A 22527-nucleotide genomic window follows, 5' to 3' on the forward strand; every position below is an offset into this window, starting at 1 on the left:
GTATGGCGGGGAGAAGCTATCTGTTAACCCTTTAAGAGATGACGCATGATATGTCAATGTCTATAGAAGGGAATAAAAACAGTTTGGAAGTAAATGATAAATGTTTCTACAAACACGTCGAACTATATTCACTTGAGAATGCAGTCCATGGTCATAACCCTGTAAGGACCAGGCTGATTCCGGGGATGGCAGGACTGATGTATGAGGAGAGATTGACTAGGTTAGGATTGTTTTCCCTGGAGTTCAGACAAATGAGGGGGGGATCTCATAGAGACTTATAAAATTCTAACAGGACTAGACAGGGTAGATGCAGGGAGGATGTTCCCGATGGTGGGGGAGTCCAGAACCAGGGGTTCACAGTCTGAGGATTCAGGGTAGACCATTTAGGACGGAGGTGAGGAGACCAAAGAGTGATGAGCCTGTGGAATTCATTACCGCAGGAAGTAGTTGATGCCAAAACATTGAATGTATTTAAGAGGCGGCTGGATGTAGCACTTGGGGTGAATGAGATCAAAGGTTATGGGGAGAAAGCAGGATTCGGCCATTGAGTTGGACGATTGGCCATGATCATGATGAATGTCGGAGCAGGCTCGAAGGGCCGAATGGCCTCCTCCTGCTCCTATCTTCTATGTTTCTATGATATCACTCTATACTTTTATTGCAATTTTTTATGCCCTTATAAATGAACTCAAGCCTTCAGGACATCACCTGAAGGTGTGATGTTGGATTTGAAACTCCAGGATAATTTGATTGTTACCAATCCAAAACATTGACTTCCAATTCGGAGTTTGGAGTTTAAATTACAGTTTTGTTTGCCATTTACATCTGGGCTTTTGCCCTATATAGGGGAGGGAAAATGTTCCAATTTCTTTACTAGAACTACCTGTGGAAACCATTGACCAGATGGATTCTTCTCTCCCTGAGGCCTCATCCATGGTGGGACAGCCAGCGAGAATTGTTGATAGCAGCCACAGCGATGTCCGAGGAGATTAGTGCCCTGCCCTTCATTTAAAGAGGACAGTATTTTTGAAGAAAATTGAACATTTTCTGAATAAAATCCTGGATAAAGGGTTAGTCTTAACAGTTTTCCAGTATACGTAGGTGACGTCTTCTTTCTTTCTCTATGCAGCCTGGTCTCTTGGTAGCTGTCCCAGGTATGTTACAAGGATTTCACCAGGCCCACCAACTCTATGGCAGGTAAACATCGTACCGGAGAACATTTAATAATAGAGATTTCTGTTCCATGACCACCTCAATGTGTGTTTGAATTGTTTCCAAATACTTGGTTCCTCTTAATTAGTTTGGTTAAGATGTGGAACACTGACATCTTGTTCCTAAGTTCAATACAGCACTGGAAAATAAGCATCAGTTAAAAAGTCACACCCAAGTTTGATTGGTTGCGTCTGACTGAATCCGAATACTAATTATTTTGGTTAAGATGTAGAACCCTGGCATCTTGTTCCAACATGGCAGCAACACTATAAGTTTATTTATTTATTCGTCATAAGTAAAACTTGCATTAACACTGCAATGAAGTTACTGTAAAATTCCCTGAGTCGCCACACTCCGGCGCTTGTTCAGGCTAATGCACCTAATCCGCACGTCTTTCGGACTGTGGGAGGAAACCGGAGCACCCAGAGGAATCCCACGCAGACACAGGGAGAACGTGCAGACTCTGCACGGACAGTGACCCAAGCCGGGAATCGAACCTGGGTCCCTGGCGCTGTGAGGCAGCAGTGCTAACCACTGTACCACCGTGCTGTCCCAGGTTCTGTAGCATTATATTTTCCTCCAAAAATAATTATATTGAAGGATCTATTTTTTTTATTTTGAAGAGTTTAAGAGAAGACCTTAAAATTGGGCCCAAAGTTCCAAACAACACTGGGAAATGGGCATTGGTTAAAAAGTCACATCCAAGTTTGATTGGTTGAGTCTGACAGAATTCAAAATCTTCAGATTGCCTGAAAAATCACCCTTTGGAGCTGATTTCCAGTGAGTTACTGATGCAGATCCCATCACCAGAATGACAGGTGGGGGGCACTGTATTAGAATACAAATACTTTGAACTTTAAAAGAGGGATGGCCTAGGAACAATAAGAAAGAAAAGGAAATTTAAAGTGAGACCAGGCCCAAGATGGGTCCAATGCCTTAACTTGTCAGCTTGGATCTTGTTTCTCTCTCTTGTGGGGGGACCATGAATTGGATTCATAGAAACCCTACAGCGTAGAAGGAGGCCATTCGTCCCATCGAGTCTGCACCGATCACAATCCCACTCAGGCCCAATCCCTACAACCCCATGTATTTACCCTGCTAATCCCCTTGACACCAAGGGGCAGTTTAGCATGGCCAATCAACTTAACCTGCACATCTTTGGACTGTGGGAGGAAATCGGAGCACCCGGAGGAAACCTGCGCAGACACGGGGAGAACGTGCAGATTCCACACAGACAGTGACCCAAGCCGGGAATCGAACCCGGCTCCCTGGCGCTGTGAGGCAGCAGCGCTAACCACTGTGCTGCCCCAATTCAATTGGAATTTGAATTTGGTTTTTAGAGCAAGAAAGGAATGGGTTCAAGTTTGCCCAGTCCACTCTGTGCATTGGCTTTGTAACTTAAAGGAGGGAATACATTTTTTTAAAATTTAAAATGAGACGAGAGAATGGCAGCACAGTAGTTAACACAGCTGCCTCACAGCGCCAGGGACCCGGGTTTGTTTCCCGTCTTGGGTCGCTGTCTGTGCGGAGTCTGCACGTTCTCCCTGTGTCTGCGTGAATTTCCTCCGGGTGCTCCGGTTTTCTCCCACAGTCCGAAAGACGTGCTGGTTAGGTACTTGTGACACTCATAGAAATCATAGAATCCCTACACTGCAGAAGGAGGCCATTCGGCCCATCAAGTTTGCCCCAACCATAATCCCACCCGGATCCTATCCCCATAACCCCATTTATTTACCCGAGCTAGTCCCCCTGACACTCAGGGGCAATTTAGCATGGCCAATCCACCCAACCTGCACATCTTTGGAGTGTGGGAGGAAACCGGAGCACCCGGAGGAAACGCACACAGACACGGGGAGAACGTGCAGACTCCGCACAGACAGTGACCCCCAAGCCGAAATTGAACCCGGGTTCCTGGTGCTGTAAGGCAGCAGTGCTAACCACTGAGCCACCGTGCCGACACTAATAAATAAAGTTTAAAGAAAAGAATGTGAGCTGAAATTATTGCCCAAGTGTTTTGCGAAAAGTAAAGGATTAGCTACATCAGGATTAAATTTGGCTATTTTTCCAATATGGCATCCACATTCAATCGAGTGCAAGTGGAAATGTGGAATAAGGAAAGATCATACAGCTGTCCCAGACCAATACTGGAATTTTACCGCCTCGCCTGCCCGAGGCTCGTAAGATCCTGCCCGAGGCCAACGGAGAATGCCGTTCTGTGAGCCCCGCCCGCCCCGATTCCGGGAAGGGTGTGCCGGTCAAATTCCGGCCCAAGTCTCCAATGGTCCATTCCAGGAACTCCTCTTGATGCTATTTTTGTAAGGACACACTGGACTATATTTCACACGTCAACCATTTTTCTTGATTTTGAAATGACCATTTTGCCATACCTTAAGCACTTTTTTGCACTCTGGGCTCATACCCAACAGGAACTGAAATTTGACTGCCCACAATAACGTCATCTAGTCTCAGAGGGGGGAAAAAACACAGGTTTTCAACCTCAACTGATAAAACCATAGTATTGTGGGACAGTGAAACAGGAAAACAAATTGTGGGAGAGAGAGCGAGGCCACATTTCCCTTGTGAATTCATTTTACCCAACCTTGTAACAAGGGTTACAGTGTGTGAAATAATCCAGCGCCAGGAACCCGGGTTCGCTTCCTGGCTTGGCTCACTGTCTGTGAGGAATCTGCTCGTGCTCCCCGTGTCTGTGTGGGTTTCCTCCGGGTGCCCTGGTTTCCTCCCACGGTCTGAAAGAGGCGCAAAATGGGGGGAGACTTAGTAATTAGTAAAGACGTGCTGGTTAGGGTGCATTGGCCATGCTAAATTCTCCCTCAGTGTACCCGAACAGGCGCCGGAGTGTGGCAATTTTCACAGTAACTTCATTGCAGTGTTAATGTAAGCCTACTTGTGACGCTACTAAATAAATTTTAGAAACTGAATCTGACTCGAACAGGGTGAAAGGGAATGACTTGTTTTCCTCCCCTTAGGAATGGAAAAGGGTTTGGAAAATTGGAATTCAGATAGTTGAAAAGCGAGTTTGCTAACACAGTGTATGCCTTTAAAACAGTACAAATATCAATAAGCAGTCAAACGACTTCAGCTAAAGCTCCATTCCAATGTAATATAGAATCCGGCTTTTGTGTAATTACGGAACATAATTAAGTGAATGCTTATATAGTAAGATGGATCATCTGTGAAAAATCTGCAGTTTTGCATGGTACTGTTAAATTGCCTGTGGCATTATTCCAAGTCCGAGGAAAAGGAGGAGGCTGTTGTAAGATACTGGGTCTAGTTCGATAGGCCTTATTGAAGTGTTCATAGTCTTAGGTAGCTTAACAGTAAGTATTTTGGCTGGGATCAAGTGTAGTATGGTCGGCAGCCCATGGTCGGCCGCACTTGGTCGGGGTCATTGGGTTACACTGAGGCTTCATATGTTTCATATGAAGCAATTTTTAAAAGCGGCATCTCGGCCTTTTGGCTAAGATGCAAATGAGCTCAAGTCTTGGAGGAGGAACCTCCCCCTTCTCCAATCAGCTTGGCTCATGTAGATCAGGCCCAGGACAGGGTGGTTTGGTCGCTCGCCCTGTCTTGTCAGCCTGGATCTGAAATGTCTCAACTTGTTGAGACTCTGAATTGGATTTGATTTGATTGAATTGGAAAAGTATAAAAAAATTTTTTATTAAGTACAAGAAGCTACATACATAGGTACAATCAAGGTCCAAGCTAGGAGCTGTCCCCGTGCTTGCTGCTACACACAGCTCTGTCTAGCACCACACTGCCCTCTAGCTGCAGGGCATGCATTCTCCTGCATCACAGTGTGTGCGGTGCTGTACTCACTTCCACATTAACTTTTTCTGTGCAAGACTCTTATACTACAGAGGCCATTTAGCCCCTTGTGACTATACAACAATTTAATGAGATTCTGGCTGTTTTGCGACCCAACTCCATATTCCTTGACACCCTTGGTTAGAAAGATAGTTGGTTAGCAAAAGCTTTTCATACATGGAAGATAGTGATGCATGTAGGAGGTGGCCTTCAGGAACTCAATCCACAGGGAACAGCCATATTGTGACAGTTTACATATGAAAGTTGAATGGGGAATATAGACATGGCCATTGAGGCATCGGGAGGCGAGGGATGGGGTTTTCCAAGCAACACGTTTCGCGATGGAGGCAGCCGGTGGTGGGATCTGCTGTTGTCAACGGGGTTTCCCGTTTTCTGCAACCCTCACTGCTGTGAAACCCAAGGCAAGGGTGCGCCATTGGCGGGACTGGAAGACCTTCCCGGCATGAACGGTGGGCGGAAGGCTCCAGCCAAGACTTCTGAACAGGAAGTGAATGAGCTATTCAAGACTGTCCTGAGATTTATTTTCCTGTTATTTTATCATTTCTCCAGAATCTCCTGGTCTGAGTTAATGGCTGCAGTAGCGAAGGTTGCACAAGAAGGTTTCAATGTTACACAAGAACTTGGTAGGTTCAATGACATTTTTCCTAAAATGTGAAATTCAATGCAAGCATGCTGCTGCCTCAGGGGCACTGTGATTCCTCTCTTCAAGACCAGGATCTTAATGATTAAAAAAGACATTGAATGAATCTCAAGTGTTCAAATGGGATTTGGAAAGGTTAGAGTGATCCAGGAGATACAGAGAGCATGAGTACAGTTCTGAAAGGGTGGTGTTGTTGGAGAGCAGTGAATCTTGTGTGTGTGGAACTTTATGAAGCAGTTAGCTCCAGATAAGCACTTGACTATTTTGAGGAGATTGCTGATGTCATCTTGATGTGGAGATGCCGGCGTTGGACTGGGGTGGGCACAGTAAGAAGACTCACAACACCAGGTTAAAGTCCAACGGGTTTATTTGGAATCACAAGCTTTCAGAGCACTCACCTGATGAAGGAGCAGCGCTCCAAAAGCTCGTGATTCCAAATAAACCTGTTGGACTTTAACCTGGTGTTGTTAGACTTCTTACTGATGTCATCTTGTTTGTTCTCAGAGGCAAAGATGACCATGTTCATCATCTGGGGTGTTTGACAAGGTTCCAGTAGGTGTGTAGTTAACTGTTACAGCTGATCTACACCTGGTAGGTTCTGTTGTAAATAGGACAGGATACTGCAAATGATTGCGTTTTGGACCATTTGCTGGCTTGGCATTCCCTCTCCTTTTGCATTTTCTCTCCGCTTCTGATATGCACTTGCTTGGGATTTTTATGGACGGATGCAATGGCTACAACCAATGACAGGACAGATATGTGGAACAGACAATGACATCTTGAAGATCTAGTCTTCCTTGCAGAGAGGGGTGGCTTTGAAGACTTCAAACAGGTAGCTGACTTCGGAGATCTGGGTGTGAAGAAAAAGGTGGAATCAGAGATAACTCAGCAAGCTAGCCAGAGAACTCGAAGCATGTTGGTCTTGAGGGATGGATTTAGGGGAGTCTCTGAGAGATGGATTGGGAAGGGAGAGGTGGGGACGGGCAAGAAATAGTTTATCTCATACAAATTGTATTGTTTTTATACTTGCCAACCTTCTGCTGTTGAGTGAGACAGAACAAGTGTTTTGGGAGAATGAGATGGGGAGAGAACATGATATTGAGGTGAGATGTACAAAAGGAAAATCTCTTGGAGTCAAATGTTGCTTTCTAAGTTAATTAAGTGAGCTCTGCAATTTGATTTTAGTGCATTCCCAGGTAGCCAGTAATAAGGGTAATTAAAATATCAGTACACGGTTCATTAAGTATAATTATAAGCATAATCAAGGACCCCACGCACCCCGGACATTCTCTCTTCCACCTTCTTCCGTCGGGAAAAAGATACAAAAGTCTGAGGTCACGTACCAACCGACTCAAGAACAGTTTCTTCCCTTCTACTGTCAGACTTTTGATTGGACCTACCTCGCATTAAGTTGATCTTTCTCTGCACCCCAGCTATGACTGTAACACTACATTCTGCACTCTCTCGTTTCCTTCTCTATGAACGGTATGTTTAGTCTGTAGAGCGTGCAAGAAACAATACTTTTCACTGAATGTTAATACATGTGACAATAATAAATCAAATCGAAGTAATTAAATATTTTTTGTTCTGGAAATATTTTTAAGTGAATCATGATCCTTCATTGATCTGACTTAATTACTAACTTTTTATTGGGCTTCCGTTATTCCAGCTAAAGCAATTGATCAAGTTAAGGACAAAAATATGTCGGATACATTCCGTGAAACCTTCCTGCCACAAGGGCAACCATTACATCCAGGAGCTTTCATGAAACGTTTGGATCTGGCAACCATTTTCAATGCAGTTGGTTCCGAGGGCGTCTCAGCGTTTTACAATGGAAACGTCACAGAGGAGATGGCTTCTGAGGTGAAGAGTTATTTCTGTCATCATCAACTTTTCAAGCTCCAGGGCCTCTCGATTGTTTATAGTAGCAATTAAAATGTAGACTTGTTTGATCTTTGTAAAGTGGTCAACGACTGGATAAACACATAACTACTTGGAGCACATTGTGACGTGGGATTCCTACAGAATAGATTCCTACGGACTGCAGCAATGGATAATAGCATAATACACTCACGGCTTCACTACTGATCCGCAGCATTGTGTCCGTCCATTGGACAAACACTGGCCAACTCATAGAGTCATAGAGGTTTACAGCATTGAAACAGACCCTTCGGCCCAACTTGTCCGTGCTCCTCTTTTTTTTAAACCACTAAGCTAGTCCCAATTGCCCACGTTTGGCCCATATCCCTCTATACCCATCTAACCCATGTAACTGTCTAAATGTTTTTTAAAAGACAAAATTGTACCCGCCTCTACTATTACCTCTGGCAGCTCATTCCAGACACTTATCACCCTCTGTGTGAAGAAATTGCCCCTCTGGACCCTTTTGTATCTCTCCCCTCTCACCTTAAACCTATGTCCTCTAGCTTTAGACTCCCCTACCTTTGGGAAAAGATATTAACAATCTAGCTGAGCTATGCCCCTCATTATTTTATAGACCTCTATAAGATCATCCCTAAGCCTCCTACGCTCCAGAGAAAAAAAGTCCCAGTCTATCCAGCCTCTCCTGATAACTGAAACCATCAAATCCTAGTAAATCTGGTCTCAGCGTTATCTGTATCCCAGCATTGCACTTATTGGTGAAGTAGTTATGATATTCCCTCTTCAGGATTCAATGACAGTGCGTAGAATAGATGTCCATGCCAGGGATTTCGACTTGCCGGTGCACTAGGACTGACTGTCTCTGCCCTTGTTTCGCTTTAGGTTCGGAGTAAAGGTGGAGTACTCTCCGTGGAGGATTTCGCCAATTACAGCGTGATTATTGAGAAGCCCATTGAAGGATCATACCAAGGTCTGAATTGATCTCTGTTTGTAGATTGGGAGGGGCTAATTGAATCTGAACCTCGAGTTCAGGAGTTTCTTATCTCTGTATATAGAAACATAGAAGATAGGAGCAGGAGGAGGCCATTCGGCCCTTCGAGCCTACTCTGCCATTCATTACGATCATGGCTGATCGACCATATCAATCGCCTAATCCTGCTTTCTCCCCATAACCTTTGATCCCATTTGCCCCAAGTGCTATATCCAGCCGCCTCTTGAATACATTCAGTGTTTTGGCATCAACTACTTCCTGTGGTAATGAATTCCACAGGCTCACCACTCTTTGGGTGAAGAAATGTCTCCTCATCTACATCTTAAATGGTCTACCCTGTATCCTCAGACTGTGACCCCTGGTTCTGGACACCCCGGCCGTTGGGAACATCCTTCCTGCATCTACCCTGTCTAGTCCTGTTAGAATTTTGTAAGTCTCTATGAGATCCCCCCCTTATTCATCTGAATTTCAGCGAAAACAATCCTAACCTAGTCAATCTCTCCTCATACATCAGTCCCGCCATCCCCAGAATCAGCCTGGTAAACCTTCACTGCATTCCCTCGAGAGCAAGAACATCCCTCCTCAGAAAAGGAGGCCAAAACTGCTCACAATACTCTAGGTGTGGCCTCAAAAATGCTCTGTATAATTGTAACAACACATTCTTGCTCCTGCATATGAAACCTCTCGCAATGAAGGCCATTTGTCTTCTTTACCGCCTGCTGCACCTGCATGCTTACCTTCCTTGACTGATGCACAAGGACACCCGGGTCCCGCTGCGTACTCTCCTCCCAATTTACAGCAATTCAGGTAGTAATCTGCCGCCTTGTTTTTGCTTCCAAAGTGAATAACCTCACACTTATCCAAATTATGTGAGGTTTGTGATCAGATTTCTTAAGATGCTATGGTATTAGTTTCAGTCCGTTGTTGACACCAACATTTCTGAGGTCATCAGTTCAAAATCTGATCTAGGACTTGAACATGTAGTCTTGGCTGACACTCGTACTGAACAGAGGGAGTGCTATGTTCCTGAGATGCCATATTACAGCTGACACAACTGAAGCATTGCGTCCCTGTTCAACAACCACAAGCTAAAACTTACTTCTATTAATACTTAACATAGCAAAATGCCTCAAGGCGTTAAGTTAGCAATATCAATAAAGAGTACTTTGACACCAAAACCACCCAAGGAAATATCAGAACAGATGACCAAAAACTTGGTCAAAGAAGCAGCTTATAAGGATCAACTTGAGAAAGGAAAGGAGAAATTAAAATTGGGTATGCACAGGAGACCAGAACCAGAGGAGAGCAGAGAACTTATATTATTCATTCACATGATGTGGGTGCTACTGGCTAAGCCAGCATTAATTTACCCATCCCTAATTGCCCTTGAGAAGGCGACAACTTGTAGGGCTGGAGAATGGTTGCAGAGATTGGGAGGGGTGAGAGTATGGGGAGATTGGAAAACAAGGATGAGGATTTCAGAGGAGATTTTCAAGGATGTTGCCTGGATTAGATGGCATGCCTTATGGGGATAGGTTGAGAGAGCTAGGTCTTTTCTCCTTGGAGAGGCGAAGGATGAGAGGTGACCTGATAGAGGCGTATAAGATGTTGAGAGGTATTGATAGAGTGGATTCTCAGAGGCTTTTACCCAGGGCTGGAATGGTTACCACAAGAGGTCACAGATTTAGGGTGCTGGGGAGTAGGTACAGAGGAGATGTTTGGGCTAAGTTTTTCACTCAGAGGGTGGTGGGTGTGTGGAATCGGCTGCCGGTAGTGGTGGTGGAGGCGGATTCGATAGGGTCTTTTAAGAGACTTTTGGATAAGTTCATGGAAGTTAGTAAGATAGAGGGTTATAGAACATAGAACATAGAACATAGAACATTACAGCGCAGAACAGGCCCTTCGGCCCACGATGTTGCACCGACCAGTTAAAAAAAAAAAAACTGTGACCCTCCAACCTAAACCAATTTCTTTTCGTCCATGAACCTATCTACGGATCTCTTAAACGCCCCCAAACTAGGCGCATTTACTACTGATGCTGGCAGGGCATTCCAATCCCTCACCACCCTCTGGGTAAAGAACCTACCCCTGACATCGGTTCTATAACTACCCCCCCTCAATTTAAAGCCATGCCCCCTCGTGCTGGATTTCTCCATCAGAGGAAAAAGGCTATCACTATCCACCCTATCTAAACCTCTAATCATCTTATATGTTTCAATAAGATCCCCTCTTAGCCGCCGCCTTTCCAGCGAAAACAATCCCAAATCCCTCAGCCTCTCCTCATAGGATCTCCCCTCCATACCAGGCAACATCCTGGTAAACCTCCTCTGCACCCTCTCCAAAGCCTCCACATCCTTCCTGTAATGTGGGGACCAGAACTGCACACAGTACTCCAAGTGCGGCCGCACCAGAGTTGTGTACAGTTGCAACATAACGCTACGACTCCTAAATTCAATCCCCCTACCAATAAACGCCAAGACACCATATGCCTTCTTAACAACCTTATCTACTTGATTCCCAACTTTCAGGGATCTATGCACACATACACCTAGATCCCTCTGCTCCTCCACACTATTCAAAGTCCTCCCGTTAGCCCTATACTCAACACATCTGTTATTCCTACCAAAGTGAATTACCTCACACTTCTCCGCATTAAACTCCATCCGCCACCTCTCGGCCCAACTTTGCAACCTGTCTAAGTCTTCCTGCAAACTACGACACCCTTCCTCACTGTCTACCACACCACCGACTTTGGTGTCATCAGCAAATTTGCTAATCCACCCAACTATACCCTCATCCAGATCATTAATAAATATTACAAACAGCAGTGGCCCCAAAACAGATCCCTGAGGTACACCACTTGTAACCGCACTCCATGATGAATATTTACTATCAACCACCACCCTCTGTTTCCTATCCGCTAGCCAATTCCTGATCCAATTTCCTAGATCACCCCCAATCCCATACATCTGCATTTTCTGCAGAAGCCTACCATGGTGAACCTTATCAAACGCCTTACTAAAATCCATATATACCACGTCCACTGCCTTGCCCCCATCCACCTCCTTGGTCACTTTCTCAAAAAACTCAATAAGGTTAGTAAGGCACGACCTACCTGCCACAAAACCATGCTGACTATCACCTATCAATTCATTACTCTCCAAATAACTATAAATCCTATCCCTTATAATTTTTTCCAACATCTTGCCGACAACAGAAGTGAGACTCACCGGTCTATAATTCCCGGGGAAGTCTCTGTTCCCCTTCTTAAACAATGGGACAACATTCGCTAACCTCCAATCTTCTGGTACTATACCAGAGGCCAACGACGACCTGAAGATCAGAGCCAGAGGCTCTGCAATCACTTCTCTTGCCTCCCAGAGAATCCTTGGATAAATCCCATCCGGACCAGGGGATTTATCTATTTTCAGACCCTCCAGAATATCCTGCACATCCTCCTTATCAACTGTAATACTGTCTATTCTACTCCCTTGCAACCCAGTGTCCTCCTCAGCTATATTCATGTCCCCTTGCGTGAACACCGAAGAGAAATATTGGTTCAATATTATAGGTTCAATATTATAGGTAAGCCTAGTAGGTAGGGACATGTTCGGCGCAACTTGTGGGCCGAAGGGCCTGTTTGTGCTGTAGCTTTTCTTTGTTCTATTTCACATTTGGGGCATTGATGGATGGAAGCTGGAATTGGTAAGAGTGAAAGGGGCGTGAGACTTTGAGCACTGTAAGATATGGGCGTGAGTTTTGGATGAGGGTAAATTTATTGTGAATGGCCGTGAGAGCATTCTAATAGTCTAGCCTAGAGGTGGTAAAGGCATGGCTGAGCAGGGTGATTGAAAGGAGGTGGATCTCGGCAGTCTTGGCAATGGCACGGATATGTGGTCAGAAAGGAAATCAAATAAAACACCCAAGATTGTGGGCCATCTGGTTCAGGTTAAACAGTTGCCAAGTTTAGAAACGGTGACCTGGCATCAGAGTATGCAACGGGGACCAAAAGATTTGCTTCAGTGATTTCGACATAGAGTTAAAGGAAATTTCTGCTCATCTCATAGAATCCCTACAGTGCAGGAGGAGGCCATTCGGCCCATCGAGTCGGCACCGACCACAATCCCACCCAGGCCCTATTCCCATAACGCCTCGGATTTACCCTAGCTAGTCCCCCTAACACTAAGGGGCAATTTATCATGGCCAATCCACTCATCTTTGAACTGTGGGAGGAAGCCAGAGCACCCGGAGGAAACCCACGCAGACACGGGGAGAACATGCAGACTCCCGCACTGACAGTGACTCAAGCTAGAAATCGAACACGGGTTCCTGGCACTGTGAGGCAGTAGTGCTAACCATTGTGCCACCGTGCCACTCAGATTTTCACAGGAACTTCATTGCAGTGTTAATATAAGCCTACTTGTGACACTAATAGATAAACCTACACTTGTTGGGTATTGGACAATCAGTCTGACAGCTCAGAGACAGTGAATGGGTCCAGTGAGGTAGTGGTGAGACAGAACTTCGTGTCATCAATGTCCTTGTGGAAGCTGATGATTCTTTTTTTGGATGATATCAACATGGAGTAACACATAGCTGAGAAACAGAAGGGGCCAAGGACAGATCCTTGGGTGATGGCATGGGAGTGTGAAGGAAGCCAGTGCAAGTGATTCTCTGCCTATCATTTGATGAGAGGAATCAAGCAAGGCCAAAGCCACTGAGCAGGATGCTGAAGGAAAGGTGATGGAGGAGGATGGTGTGGTCAGTTGTGTCCAAGGAAGGGAAGGAATAGTTTACCACAGTCAAAGTCACAACGAATGCCATTAGTGGATTTCATGGAACATAGAACAGTACAGCACAGAACAGGCCCTTCGGCCCACGATATTGTGCCGAGCTTTGTCTGAAACCCAGATCAAGCTATTTCCTCCCTATAGAACATTAGGATTATTTCAGTATTATATCAAGGCAGGAAGCCGGGTTGGAAGGATTCAAGCAAGGAGTTCCAGAAAGGTTCGGCACAGATTTAGGCCCATCCCTCTCTCTGCGAGATCTGAACCGACAAACATGAAGGTACTGAGATCTTTCCGCTCAAGCGGGCAATGGGGGCGTGATGCTGCGTTCCAGTCAGAGAGAATGCGTGCATGGTGTTCATTTTAATTAATTTTCTGTACACCTGTAGGGGAATTGGAAACAGATTACTTTGCAGCTGAATGAACTGCCTCTTTCAACATTCAGTTTATATCCTTTGGAGAGGAAGGGGAGGTTGGAGATTAGGCGGTAGTTTACAAGGACAGAGGGGGTCAAAGGTGGGAAATTTGAGAAGCGGGATGATGAAATCAGATTGAAAGGTGGCGAGAGCGGGAACCGTTAACAATGTCGGCTAACATCGGGCACAAGGAGGCAAGTTAGGTGATCTGTAGCTTGGCTGGAATAGGATTGAGTCTTATGGGCAGGATAAACTCAGTGAGACAAGGCAACAGATGGAACAGAATTGAGAAGAAGATTCGAGTTCTCAGGTCGGGCAGCTGGGAAGATTGGGGCAATTTGCCTGATGTGCTGGGTGAGGGTGACAATTGGCTAACTGCACAGTCTCGATTCTTTTGTGTGAAACAAGCCCATGATCTCCTGGCACTTATTGTTGAAGGCGAGGGGAGGGGAGGGTAGTTTAAGAAGATGGTATTGGTGAGCCGAGAAATTTAGCTGGTTGCCAGCAAACCTATGGGAAGGTTTGAAAAAGAGTCATATCCTAGTCAAACAGCTCTTCCTCTTTTTGCCTTCATCAAAACTAAACCCTACGTTATAACAGTGACGGCACGGTGGCACAGTGGTTAGCCCTGCTGCCTCACCGTGCCAGGGACCTGGGCTCAGTTCCCGGCTTGGGTCACTGTCTGTGTGGAGTCTGCACGTTCTCCTCGTGTCTGCGTGGGTTTCCTCCGGGTGCTCCACTTTCCTCCCACAGTCCAAAGATGTGCGGGTTAGGTTGATTGGGTCATGCTAAATTGACCCGGGTGTCAGGGGGGTTAGCAGGGTAAATATGTGGGGTTATGGAAATGGGGCCTGGGTGTGATTGTGGTCGGTGCAGACTTGATGGGCCAAGTGGCCTCCTTCTGCACTGTTTGGATTCTATGACTACATTAAAGGAATGTAAAGCATTTTGGGATGTCCTGAGTTTGTGCGAAATGCTATATATGCATTGCGAGGACTACCTACTAAAAGGGTAGGAAAGCAGTTTCTTTCCTATCTTTTTTTAGTGGGTAGTCTTCCCAATGCTTTCATTGAAAGTTAAGGAAGATGAGAGGTGCTACATCATCTAACAACCACCCTGCAAAACTTTATTTTTGTGGTTGTCTGTTTTTCATTCTTTGAATCGCTTGATACACTTGTCCCTCTCTTACTACTTAGTTCTGAATTATCAGCTTGCCAAATTTCACCACGATTGCTAACTGGCTTGTGTGTTTCCCACCAAAGGGGTTGGGCAGGAGAAGGCAATCAAACCTGTCGGCTCATAGACTTTCTTTAGGAAGTCGCTCACCCTTCATCCTGGCTCACCCCAAGGTGAGAGTCGGCTGTGGCTAAGTTGGCAGCACACTTGTCTCTGAGTCACAAGGTTCTGGGCTCAAATTCTGCTCCAAGGCTTCAGCCCAAAGGTCTAGTGCCAAGGGAGCTTTACATTGTCAAAGATGCACTCTTTTAGGATGAGACATCAAACCAAAGCCCCATCTCCTTTCCAGGGTGGATGTGAAAGGTCCCGTGGCACTATTTTGATAAAGAGCAGAGGAGTTACCCCTGGTGTCCTGGCCAATATTTACCCTTCAATCAACATCACACACAGCAACGTCCAATTTTTCTGGTCACTATCACATATGTACAAAATGGCTGCCACGTTTCCGAGGTTACAACAGTGTGGTGCATTGGCTGGATCTGGTGGTTGTGAAGGGCACTATGAAAATGAAAGTCTTTTTTTAAAACTGAAAGCTGCATTTAACTTTCTGCTTTCTTTCAGGTCACTTTGTGCTCACTGCCCCGCCCCCACACGCAGGACCCGCGCTTGTTGCTGCCCTCAACATTTTGGAGGGATTTAACGTAACAGCCCAGGCAACCAGGAATCTGACCTACCACTTACTCACTGAGGTAGGAGTTGTGGGGGGCATGGTACAGCATCACTAATCCAACTAGTTTGAGAGTGAATATTTCAGTTTTTAAGCAGGTTTGTAGCATTTCTGAAAGATAAGGAGGACATCTGTTAATCAGTCAAAAATGAACAAAGATTACGACTGTGTTATAATACACATGCGGATTTATATAAACAGGGTGTGCAAAAAATGTTTCCAAAATTAAATTGGAAATATACTTTTTTGATCTTGATTTCTGTCTTTTATACTGTAAGGTGGGCGGCACTGTGGCACAGTGGTTAGCATTGCTGCCTCACAGCTCCAGGGACCCGGGTTCAATTCCCGGCTTGGGTCACTGTCCATGCGGAGTTTGCACATTCTCCCGTGTCTGCGTGAGTTTCCACCGGATGCTCCGGTTTCCTCCCACAGTCCAAAGACGTGCTGGTTAGGTGCATTGGCCATGCTAAATTCTCCCTCGGTGTACCCGAACAGGCGCCGGAGTGTGGCGACTAGGGGATTTTCACAGTAACTTCATTGCAGTGTTGATGTAAGCCTACTTATGACTAATAAATAAATAAACTTTAGGTATTTATTTCCGAAGCTTTCAGTGGCTAATAGATATGTGCAGTGCCTCCCTATCTTAAGGGGATTTTGGAGGCCACAGGAGAGACTGTCTCGGTCAAGCCAAGTCTTTAAAGAACATCCATCACCGACCTTTGTAGCACTTGCGTCCCTTTTAAGTGGCTCACTCTCCTTCAGGTATTTCAGTGACGGTTACCACCAGGAGCCATGCCTGACCCAGGTCCTTGGAGGGGGGGAGATTCAGGCAAATTATAGCCCATGTCCCTGAATCCTGGGTTGGGCAGAAAATATAAAAAATGGACAACAGACTAGGAGGAAGTTAAATTTGTGGGAATGTCTGAAAGCCGCTGTTGAAGGGAAAGTTTTTTTTTATTCATTCACATCACTGGCTGGCCAGCATTTATTGCCTATGCCGGGTTGCCTGAGGACAGTTGAGAGTCAACCAGATTGCTGTGGCCCTGGCTCTGGAGGCCAGACCAAGTAAGGAGGGCAGATTTCCTTCTCTGAAGGGCATTAGTGAACCAGATGGGTTTTCCCGACAGTTGACAATGGTTTCATGGTCATCAGTAGATTCTTAATTCCAGATATTTTTTATTGAATTCAGATTCCACCATCATCCATGGCTGGATTCGAACCCGGGTCCCCAGAACATTAGCTGAGTTTCTAACGATAATACCACAAGGCCATCGCCTCCCTTTTAAGAACCATCCAATTGTGGAGGGATGGCAAGGCAAAGAAAGTTGAAGGGAATGCTCCAGAAGCAAGTGTACTTCATAGAATCCCTACAGTACAGAAGGAGGCCATTCGGCCCATCAAGTCTGCCCCGATAACAACCTCATCCTATCCCCGGAACCCCACATATTTACCCTGCTAATTCCCCGCAAAACTAGGGTCAATTTAGCATGGCCTAACCTAACCCGCACATCTTTGGAGTGTGGGAGGAAACCGGAGCACCCGAGGAAACCCACGCAGACACGAGGAGAATGTGCAAACTCCACACAGACAGTGACCCAAGCCGAGAATCGAACCCGGGTCTCTGGCGCTGTGAGGCAGCAGTGCTAACCACTGCGCTGCCATGCCGCCTGAAGATAATGATGTCGTGTCTGAGATAATGATTGGGAATGGCGAAGTGGGGGTTGGGGGGAGCTGAAGACTTGTGCTATGGGTGCATACCTTCCTGCTCCATGACAGATCCTGTTGACAATCCAGGGAGCTCCCACATCTCAAAGTGAAGGCATATTTTGCATTGTCTGTGGATGCTGCTAACTCTTCAATTCCGTTTTCCACAGTCGCTGAAAATTGCCTTAGCCTTGGCGAGTAGCCTAGGTGACCCTATCTTTAATTCCACTATTACTCAGGCAACGGAGCAGATGATCAGGTGAGTGATTTCATGTTCCTTACTGACTGTTTCAGAAAGAAAATTTCAAAGATTTTAAGGCTTAGAACCACCATTTTGTGCAATTTTCTTGTCCTAATTTCAAAGCTGCGTATTGGTGAGGAGGTTTCTAAAACCCGACAACTTTTTTTTTACAGTGCAGAAGGAGGCCATTCAGCCCATCGAGTCTGCACCGACCACAATCCCACCCAGCCGCTATCCCATAGCCCCACTTATTTACCCTGCTAATCCCCCTGACTCTAAGGGCCCGATTTTACCATTGCGGGCGCGAAAACGTGGCAAAGTTGGGCGTGAGGCCATTAACCTGATCAGCGCCCGCGTCCGCGCATGCATTTCAATTGAATTAATGAACTGCCCGCCCAACTTTATCAGCATTTCCCCCTTTACCATCGCGTTCGCACGTCCAGATTCGGCGCAAAACAGACATGCTCGGCTAAAAGTCTGTTTCGGGCGCTCGAGCTGCTGAAGGGGTAAGTTCAGAGCTTCCAACGGCTCTCTGACTCAGATCGGTGGGGAGGGAGGCCAGATCATTCTCTGGTGGGGAGGGAGGAGGAGGCGGGTTAGATGTATCTCTGGTGGATTGGGGGCGGGGGGGGAGGGAGGCCCGATCACTTTCTTGTGGGGGGGGGGGGGGGGAGGCCCAAACTTTCTCGGGGTGGGGTGGGGTGGGGGATGGCCCGATCATTCTCTGGGTGGGGGGGGGAGGCCAGATAGATCTCTGGTGGGGGGGAGGGGTGGAGGACGTGCAGGGGCAGGCGGGGCCCGCTGTCACTCTGCGAGCGATCGGTGGGGGGGTTGGGGAAGTGGGCAGAGGGTCGCGATCGGTCTGGATAGCGAGGGGGGGGGAGTGGGTGGATAAGGGGGAAAGTTATGTTGTGGGGGTGGGGCGATGTCTGTGGGGGCCATCGTTCCCGGGCTGCTTTATCCGCTTTTTGTGGCCCGGGAGTGATGTGAAAGGAGTGCGATTTTCAAATTTTTTTTCTAACTGCACATGCACAGTTCAGAGCTCCGATCGTTTCGGGCGCGCTAAGCCCCGCCCACAGCGTGATTCGGACTCGCAATTTTTTTTTCAGGCGAAGTGCTAATGGGGGCGCCTGGGAACAGATTTCCAAGACGGATCTGAATTGCGCCCAGATTCAGCACTTAGGGCCTGATTTTACCATTTTCATTCTAAGGGTCAATTTAGCATGGCCAATCAGCCTAACTCGTACATCTTTGCACTGTGGGAGGAATCCAGAGGAAACCCTCGCAGACACGGGAAGAATGTACAAACTCCACACAGACAGTGACCCAAGTCGGGAATCGAACCCGTGTCCCTGGTGCTGTGAAGCAGCAGTGCTAACCACTGTGCCACTGTGCCACCTATAACTTGCATGAAGTGTCCATTTTTACAGTGTTATATATTGTGTAGGACATTACTCCCATTGATCAGCTGATCAAATCAAACAGCATGTCCCCTCAGTTGTTGTAATCGGCAGCATATAGACCTTACACCACCAGCCCAGGCTTGCACAACCCAAAACATTTACTGTTAGATGTTATTCTGTGATTGGGAAGCACTTGCTGAATAATCCTGAGAGTGCCAATCACTAAAAAATTGCCCCTTACTGTCCTGAGATGCGTAGGTTAGAGGGATTAGTGGGTAAATCTGTGGGGGTTATGGGGGTCGGGCCTGGGTGGGATTGTGGTCGGTGCAGACTCGATGGGCAGAATGGCCTCTTTCTGTACTGTATGGTTTCTATGATTCTATACACTAACAACCAATTTAAGATAATCAATAAGGCTTGTAATGTGGCTCATTGATGCTTGCTAGAAGTGAAATATATTCATATGCAGAGATCCATTCACTGCAAACAAAAGGAATATATTAAAAGCTTGGCCTTTATTACCCGGAAGCTTGGGTGGACTGTGTTTTTCCAGCAGGAAGGATACTCCAGTTGCAAACAACAAAATAACTAACTCCACAAAGTAAATCAAAGAAAAAGATTGAATAAAGAAACTTCATTTACCCCAACACTCAGGCCATGCCCTGGGCCCCACAATCTCCCCATAATCCCCATCGCCACACAATCTCCCCATAATCCCCATCACCACACAATCTCCCCATAATCCCCATCGCCACACAATCTCCCCATAATCCCCATCGCCACACAATCTCCCCATAATCCCCATGGCCACACAATCTCCCCATAATCCCCATCGCCACACAATCTCCCCATAATCCCCATCGCCACACAATCTCCCCATAATCCCCATCTGCTTACTGTGTGCAGTTTTGGTCCCCTTGTTTGCGAAAGGATATATTGGCCTTGGAGGGAGTGCAGAGAAGGTTCACCAGGTTGATACCGGAGATGAGGGGTGTGGTTTATGAGGAGAGATTGAACAGATTGGGTCTGTACTCGTTGGAGTTTAGAAGGCTGAGGGGTGATCTTATAGAGACCTATAAGATAATGAAGGGGCTGGATAGGGTAGAGGTAGAGAGATTCTTTCCACTTCGAAGGGAAACCAGAACTAGAGGGCACAGCCTCAAAATAAGTGGGGGCCGGTTCAGAACAGAGTTGAGGGGGAACTTCTTCTCTCAGAGGGTAGTGAATCTCTGGAATTCTCTGCCCATTGAAGTGGTGGAGGCTACCTCGTTAAATATGTTTAAATCATGGGTAGATAGATTTCTGATCGATAAGGGAATCAAGGGATATGGGGAGCAGGCAGGTAAGTGGAACTGATTCGCTTCAGATTAGCCATGATCTTGTTGAATGGTGGGGCAGGCTCGAGGGGCCAGATGGCCCACTCCTGCTCCTATTTCTTATGTTCTTATGATCTTACTATTTATACTGGGTCAGCTGGTCAGCTGACCCTCACAGCATGTTACCGTTGGTTACATATAACAGAATCCAATGTTATCATAGAATCCTACAGTGCAGAAAGAGGCCATTCAGCCCATCGAGTCTGCACCAACCACATTCCCACCCAGGCCCTATCACCATAACGCCATGCATTTACCCTCGCTGGTCCCCCTGACACTAAGGGGCAATTTAGCATGGCCAATCCACCTTTGGAAAACGTACTTTTAATCTTTGGAATTAAAAATCTAACCATGATTATTATTATATGATCATGATATATAATAATCATTGGTTACATTATAACAGCCTGTAGAGTCATAGAGGCATATAGTTCAGAAAAAGCCCTTTGGCCCATCGAGTCTGCACTAACAATAACTACCACTAAAGGGGTGCTAATCCCATTGTCCCACATTCCTGATGGTTATGATATTACAAGGGCTCAATTGAGTATTTTCTCAAAGGTTGTCAGGTTTCCAGCCTCCACTACCTTCCCAGGTAATGCATTCCAGATTCCCGCCACCCTATGAATAGTTCCCTATTGGTTTCTCCATGGCAATACCTCGCCCAATCAGAGTCAGCTTGCCAACCAATCAGCTCCCTTTCTCCTATTGTATCATTTGTTGTGATTGTTTGAAATGTGATATTTTTGCATTTGACCCAATGAGAGTGCAAGATGACAAGAACAGAGAAAATTACAGCACAGGAACAGGCCCTTCGGCCCGCCAAGCCTGCACCGACCATGCTGCCCGACTGAACTAAAACCCCCTACCCTTTCGGGGACCGTATCCCTCCATTCCCATCCTATTCATGTATTTGTCCAGATGCCCCTTAAAACTCACTATTGTATCTGCTTCCACCACCTCCCCCGGCAGCGAGTTCCAGGCACCCACCACCCTCTGTGTAAAAAAACACTTGCCTCGTACATCTCCTTTAAACCTTGCCCCTCGCATCTTAAACCTATGCCCCCTAGTAATTGACTCTTCCACCCTGGGGAAAAAGCTTCTGACTATCCACTCTGTCCATGCCCCTCATAATCTTGTAGACTTCTATCAGGTCGCCCCTCAACCTCCGTCGCTCCAGTGAGAACAAACCAAGTTTCTCCAACCTCTCCTCATAGCTAATGCCCTCCAGACCAGGCAACATCCTGGTAAATCTTTTCTGTACCCTCTCCAAAGCCTCCACTTCGACAACAGTGAATGGGTCCCTGTGTCTGAATGTATTTTACTTCCAACTTCGACAACATCTCTCTTTACCGCACTATGTATTATTGTAAAGACAAATGTGCCTTTCTAACACTTTGACACAATGTGTGCTTGTGATGCACCGTGATGTGACTGCTTGATGCTTTGGATCCTGTAAATCACTGCTTTCAGAAATGTAACTTTGGATGTTGTGCTTTGATGAGGGGTGAGAGGATAAAGGATGTGCTGTTTCTTTGGTGTTTGCACCCAAGCTGCGTCAGAAGATTGGGTCAAACCCTTTTGTGGAAACTTGGCCCATTTTAACTCTGAAAACATACTTTTGTTTCTTCCGTCCCTCTGCATGTCCAGTAAATCAGAAGCCAAATCTCTGCACCAGCTGATTAACGACAGTGTGGCATTCCCTCCTGCCCACTATCTGCCCTACTACTCCCTGGAGACTGGTCCCTCTGCCAGTCAAGTACACGTCATAGGACCTGATGACTTCATTGTTTCTGTTGTGAGGTAAACAAAAAAGGGGGGGTAAATTTTTTTTAAGACAAACATTTGGACCCTTGGGGAGTCGGATCAGATTGAGCTCATTCTTATAAGTGGCTGACTTAATTGTACCAATTTGCATGAGTTCTTGTCCATTATCAGGCCATGAGAAGGAATTACTTTTTGCGCCTACCGTTGATCATAGTGTAATAATGCATTCATTTGTACAGCACCTTTTCCTATCAAAATATCAAAGTGTGGTACACAATGAATTATGTTGTGAAGCGTGTCATGGTATTGGTTTGAAGTTTGGGCGGGTGCTGTAGATTTGAGTCCTGGGCTATTTTA

The 22527-nt window shown here is 46.2% G+C and overlaps 1 protein-coding gene across 4 annotated transcripts in view; it reads left to right on the forward strand.

Moving 5' to 3' along the window:
* Positions 1–22527, forward strand: part of ggt7 (gamma-glutamyltransferase 7) — a 111975-nt gene that overhangs the window by 25601 nt on the left and 63847 nt on the right. For all 4 annotated transcript variants that reach the window (XR_013500310.1, XM_078236810.1, XM_078236812.1 and 1 more), the window contains exons 5-11: positions 1130–1197; positions 5608–5681; positions 7368–7561; positions 8462–8549; positions 15574–15701; positions 17554–17642; positions 22054–22206. Coding sequence is in view for 3 of the 4 variants with exons in the window: in XM_078236810.1 (XP_078092936.1) it covers positions 1130–1197; positions 5608–5681; positions 7368–7561; positions 8462–8549; positions 15574–15701; positions 17554–17642; positions 22054–22206 (794 nt within the window). In the remaining variant the exon portion in view is untranslated. The remainder of the gene's footprint in view (positions 1–1129; positions 1198–5607; positions 5682–7367; positions 7562–8461; positions 8550–15573; positions 15702–17553; positions 17643–22053; positions 22207–22527) is intronic.

Source organism: Mustelus asterias, chromosome 20 (assembly GCF_964213995.1).
Source record: "Mustelus asterias chromosome 20, sMusAst1.hap1.1, whole genome shotgun sequence".
Lineage (NCBI taxonomy): Eukaryota > Metazoa > Chordata > Chondrichthyes > Carcharhiniformes > Triakidae > Mustelus > Mustelus asterias.